Here is a 5,747-nt window from a genome sequence, read left to right as displayed (position 1 = left end):
CGCCACAGACACTGCAGAGGAGGCAGGCGATGATTAAGACAAGCTTTTACTCTTCTGGAGTGCACTGGGTACCTCGTGGCTACGGACCCTGCATATAAAGCAATATTGCTTATTATTCCGAGCTGTTTGTTCTGTTAATCATGAGCCTGCTCTGCTCTGGGAAGAGGAATTGGAATACAGCAATATTCTGTCTGCTTGTTTTTAAAATACATGTGTGGGTGGACACTCCAGCTACTGCTCACATTTTTCTGTCGCAAGAAGAGCTGTTCGTGATTCTCCTCCCCAGTGTTTTCTCTTGACACTGATTTTGTTCGTAGAACTCGGGAAGGGAACTGCCTCAAGCCTGTCAAGGAGTGTTTTGTGGAAATAAGGAATACTAACTGATAAGTCCTTGAAATTCAGGATCCCAGAGAGGAAAATAATTTCTTCATGGTAAGTGTGGCCAGGCTGGACATTGGAATGGGCTGCCCAGGGAGGTGGTGGAGTCCCCAACCAAGGAAGGGTTAGATGTGACACTCCGTGCTCTGGGCTGGGTGACAAGGTGGGGATTAGGCACAGATTGGACTTCATGGTCTTGGAGGATTTTTCCAACCTCAGCAATTCCACGATTCTGTTTCAGTTCAAAGTCACTCACTGCCCTCACAGTCTCAGCCTTCACCAGCCATCCAGGCAACAGCACGTCTTGGGATTCCTTCAGGATATCCCAAAGGGAATTTTCAGGGACTGTGTTCACCTCATGATCCCGGGAAGACACTATGGAGGCATTAAAAGCAACTCAACAAGTTGTGTCAGCATCTTCTGTGACCTTGTCTCACCACATCTGACCTCGTAAAGAACCTTCCAGTAAACCAGAGAGTTCTGGGGTATAACAAAATGAAAAAGGGAATAAAACAATCAACTTGAGAATGATTAGTGAGTTCCCATCCAGCTCTCCATACACGGACAATGTGTCAGGGCATGTCTCCAAGCTGAAAGGTTTACAGGATGCATAAACAGCTCCATAAAAAACATGTCACCAGCTCCTGGAAAAGCAGTGCTGGAAAGAGCAGGTAAGGCCAGAGCAGCTCCATCAAACAGCAGAGCAGCTTCTTCATTGCTGACATAGCTTCATCTGAACGTCCCTCATCAAAAGATCAACTGAAACACTACAGGTCTGTTACTTTTCTAAACTACTTATTCAATCCTTCCAATCCCCTCACTACAAAACACAGCATCAACTCCAATGAAATGAATTTCCCTTCCTATAGGAATGATAGATTGCACACACAGAAACCAGGTTAGTTCAGTTTATATGGGAACAGCCAATTACATAATTTATTTATTAATACAGCTCTAATTTACAGCACAATTGAGCTGCACACCCAAGACATAGATTATTTACAGAGCATGAAAGGCAGACACAGCAAGTGTCCCTTGTTCCCCGTCTGGTTTGGGTTTCTAAACTGGGACACCCCCAGGAGCACCCCAGCATCTCCATTGCCAGACAATCCGGGTCTCATGGCAACCAAAGGAAGCTTTGAATCATGGAATTGTTTAGGTTGGAAAAGTCCACTAAGACGATCCAGTTGAATCATTCCACCAGCACTGTTAAGGCCACCCCTGACCCATGCCCCCAAGTGCCACATCCACAGTGATCTGAAATGCCTCAAGGCATGTGGACTCCACCCTGGCTGCCCTGGGCAGCCCCTTCCAATGTCTAACCACCCTTTCCATGAAGAAATTCCTCCTGATGTCCACCCTGAGCCTCCCCTGGCCCAGCCTGAGGCCGTTCCCTCTCCTCCTCTCCCTGTTCCCTGGGAGCAGATCCCAAATCCCCCCCGGCTGTCCCCTCCTGGCAGGGACTTGTGCAGAGCCACAGGGTCCCCCCTGAGCTCCTTTTCTCCAGGCTCAGCCCCTTTTCCCAGCTCCTTCCGAGATTCCCCTGGGTGCAGGAGTGCCTGAACCTGTTTTGTTCCAATGCATTGTTGCTCTGACAGATCCCAGCCCTCGGAGACCTCCACACCCCGCACAGGGAACACACAGCAGTGCTAATGACACATTCCAGAACATCCTGGCTGTGTGAGTAATTGCAGATCCTTTGCACAGGCATCTCCACGAAGGCAGTGGGAGTTGTAGAGACATTATTAGGTCTCCTGACATTTTAAAAAGGCTTAGACAGAAAACGTCTTCGAGGGGTTTCAAAGGCTGCCATGGAACTGAAATAGTTTTTGTAATAATAACCAAACAACCCACGAGGAGCTTTGTGTAACTGCTTGGACATGAGAGAACAGAGAGAGAAAATCCATGCACAAAGTCAGAGAGGAGAAATGAAGAGTTATGTCCAAGCAAAGCCATCAGGGCTGCTGCCACAGCCCCCTGACTGCCCCAGGAGAGGTCACACAAAGGGGACAACACCAGCCAGCACCACAGGTCCAGCACTGGGAGCTTGGGGGGTGGGGGGGGGTCCCTTCTCCAACAGGGAAAATCAGGAGCAGAGCCTCTGTGCTGATCTTGGCAAGTGAGCATAACTTTTGGACAGCTCCAAACCCTCCTGTGGAAGTTTGGTTTCTGAAATGGTAAGTAATGAGTTTTTCTGCTGAATCAAATGGTGTGAGGGCTCCAGATAAAACTGTGGCAAACTCCTCTGGCACACGTGGAGCCATCTGACCCCACGAGTGTGTAGGGACAGCCTAAGGAGATTGGAAAAGCAGCTCAGGGACAGCACAGGAGGCAAGGGAGTGCCAGGTGCCAAGAGTTGTTCAAATGTTATATATTCACATGGATACAAATTTCATGGGTTTGTGTATTGAGCTGCAACATGAACAGAGACGTCTGGGAGAAAAGGCTCTTCTACAGCACCTTCCATTAAAACCCAGACTGGTGTGGGTTGGGAGGGACCTTAAAGCTCATCCCATTCCACCCCTGCCATGGGCAGGGACACCTCCCACTGCCCCAGGCTGCTCCAAGCCCCAGTGTCCAACCTGGCCTTGGACACTGCCAGGGATCCAGGGGCAGCCACAGCTGCTCTGGGAATTCCTGTGCCAGGGCCTCGCCACCTTCACAGGCAGGAATTTCTTCCCAATCTCCCATCCAGCCCTGCCCTCTGGCAGTGGGAGGCCATTCCCTCTTGTCCTGGCTCTCCAGGCCCCCGTATTTCTCACAGACTCCTCTCAGGTCATTCCCGACATGAATGCTTTCACAGTAAGAGCCTGAAAGCCTCCAGCGCCTCCTGCTCCATATCGTGTTCACCTTCAACAATGAAATCACTTCACCAGAAAAGTGCTATAAAAAGCAGCAATTCCTCTCCTCACATGTCTCGTGTCAAGACCACGTTGCTGTGTAAGAATCAAACCTGCAGAGCAACGCTGAGGTCTTACAGTCTTCTGCTTGGGCTAAAACACACCCAAAATAGGAGACAGAATCATAGAATTATTTAGCTTTGAAAGCCCTCTGAGACCACGGAGTTCAACTGTTCCCCAGCACTGACCCACATCCCCAAGTGCCACATCCACACAGCTTTTAAATCCCTCCAGTCCCTTCATTCACATGAAGTGTCTGCTGAAACTTCTCATCGGAGAGGGATTTGCTTCCAGGTGTAGATACTCCTTCCCCAGGCAATGTTATCTAAACTGACTCATCCCAGATGTCGACTAAACCCTGAGTAACTTGGATGGAAGGGGGAAAAGAAACATCTAATAGAATTCCAGGAAGGCTGGGAAAAGGAGCTTCAGATAGCAAAACCAGGGTGATGGTTGGGCAAGGAAAAGATCTACAGCTCCTACATCAGTGGGCACTCAGAACCTCCCAGTCACCTTCATCAGGAGGTAGCTCCTGCTCCAGGACAACAAGGATCACTCCTGGACTGGGAGTGAGAGCACGTGGAATCTCCTGCCTCAATGAACAGAGGAAGCTGGAGTAAAGCAGGAATCAAAGCCTGATTTTATGCAGATAGAGCTGCAATCACTCCCAGAACTGCACGAGTCTTGGGAATCGCACAGCACACAGGAAAACTTCACTTCTGCCATGCAAAAACTGCAGCTTTGGTGGGCAAGCCAGTCTGTCAATCAAAAATGTAGGAACCCAGAGCCACACACATGTTCATTTTTATAGCAAATGCCTCACTTTGTTAGAGATTTGCTCTGGTCAACAGATTCCTGAAAACAATTTAACTCTACACATTATAGATGGTTTTCTCTGAGTTAACAGGCTGGAGATATTTAAAAACTGGCATGTACGCACAAGAATAGAGGTTTGTTCTGACAGACATCTTTTTCCTCTGGGAAACTTCTTACATTAAAAACTTCTAGTCACAGGTAATTGCTAACATGGAACATTTATTGGTTAAAAAAAAATAAACATGCAGAAGCCAGCCTCCTTAAAAACAACACATACAATTTACCCAGTGGGGATTTTAGAGGAAAGCAACAACCCTGCAAGGCGTGGATTCCTCCAAAATCTCCAGCAGAAATGTATTTTCTGTGGGAGTCCACGCTCCAGCTGTGCCGTGCAGTAAGTCCAGCCAAAGGCAATCACATAACAGAGCATTTGCCTTGCAGTTTATCTTTCTTTTTCTGCTGTTTGGATTTCTTTCCATCCACCTGGAGACTGATAGTTCTCCTCTGCTCCAGATTCAAGAGCTCCTGGAAGAGCTCCTGCACGTTGTAGTTCATTTTGGCTGACGTCTCCATGAAGGCACACTTCCACTTGCTGGCCAGCGCTTGCCCCTCGCTGGCATCCAGCTCCCTCTGCGTGTCGTCGCTTTTGTTCCCCACCAACATTATCGGGATTTTCTGGATGTCGCCTTTGATCTGACAAATCTCCTCGAAGATGGGGTGAAGATCTTCCATGGATTGCCTGCTGGTTACGGAGTACACCAAGATGAAGGCATGCCCTTTGGATATGGAGAGCCGCTGCATGGCAGGGAACTGATGGCTGCCCGTGGTGTCCGTGATCTGCAGGGTGCAGATGCTCTTGTCACAGCTGATCACCTGCCGGTACGTATCCTCGATGGTGGGGATATAGGTCTCCCTGAAGGTGCCCCTCACGAAGCGCAGGACCAGGGAGCTTTTGCCGACCCCCGCCGCTCCGAACACCACCACCCTGTAATCATTGCTCTGCTCAGGCATGTTCGCCGCGCCGAGACGTGAACGGAGGTTTTCACCCAAAAGGCCCGAGTTCCACCAAGTTTACACACCCCTATGCAGAGGTGGGCTGCGGAGAGGGAGGGGGAAACGGTGCGTGATTGAAATCGGCAATTAATAAATCGCTCCCGTCCTTTTCCCTTGAAATAAATCAGCAGTCCTCTCTACCCCGGCCATGCAGCCCCACGCACGTTTAACGCTACGAGAAGAGAATAAGAATTCACCTGCAGCCATCAGCTCCACCGAGCAGCGAAACGGGGCTGAAATCGCCTGGCAGCCGCGAGGAAGAGATGTATTCCGGCTGCAGGGAAAGCCGCGCTCCAGCCCCGGGAAAGCCGCGCTCCTGCCCCCGGGAAGGCGTGTTCCAGCCCCCGGGAAGCGGTACCACCCTCGCCCGGAGCGCCGCCGCCGCCGCGGGAGGGGAAGGGAGGGGAGACTCCGTGCCTTCGTAAATCCGACCTTCCACCCAACCGCCCCGTGAAAATAACTAAATAACCAACACGGCCGCCTGAATTAAAGCCGCTGCAGGCGAGTTGTGCCGCTCCATCCCTCACTCCGCGCACAAAGGCGGGTCTCGCCCTCCCTCAGCCCCCCCGGCACCGTAGACCCTCAGGAACTGCCGGGCTC

The 5,747-nt window shown here is 50.5% G+C and overlaps 1 protein-coding gene across 1 annotated transcript; it reads right to left on the bottom strand.

Annotated features, from left to right (window-relative positions):
- Positions 1-4,296: 4,296 nt before the first annotated feature.
- Positions 4,297-5,423, bottom strand: DIRAS3 (DIRAS family GTPase 3). The gene is made up of 2 exons (XM_066325569.1): positions 5,345-5,423; positions 4,297-5,190 (listed from the first exon to the last, which is right to left on the bottom strand). Exon 2 carries the CDS (start codon positions 5,103-5,105, stop codon positions 4,509-4,511), a length of 597 nt encoding a protein of 198 aa, XP_066181666.1. The 5' UTR covers positions 5,106-5,190; positions 5,345-5,423; the 3' UTR covers positions 4,297-4,508.
- Positions 5,424-5,747: the final 324 nt, after the last annotated feature.

Source organism: Sylvia atricapilla, chromosome 9, assembly GCF_009819655.1.
Source record: "Sylvia atricapilla isolate bSylAtr1 chromosome 9, bSylAtr1.pri, whole genome shotgun sequence".
Taxonomy (NCBI): Eukaryota; Metazoa; Chordata; class Aves; order Passeriformes; family Sylviidae; genus Sylvia; species Sylvia atricapilla.
This window is presented reverse-complemented; position numbering and strand designations above follow the sequence as displayed.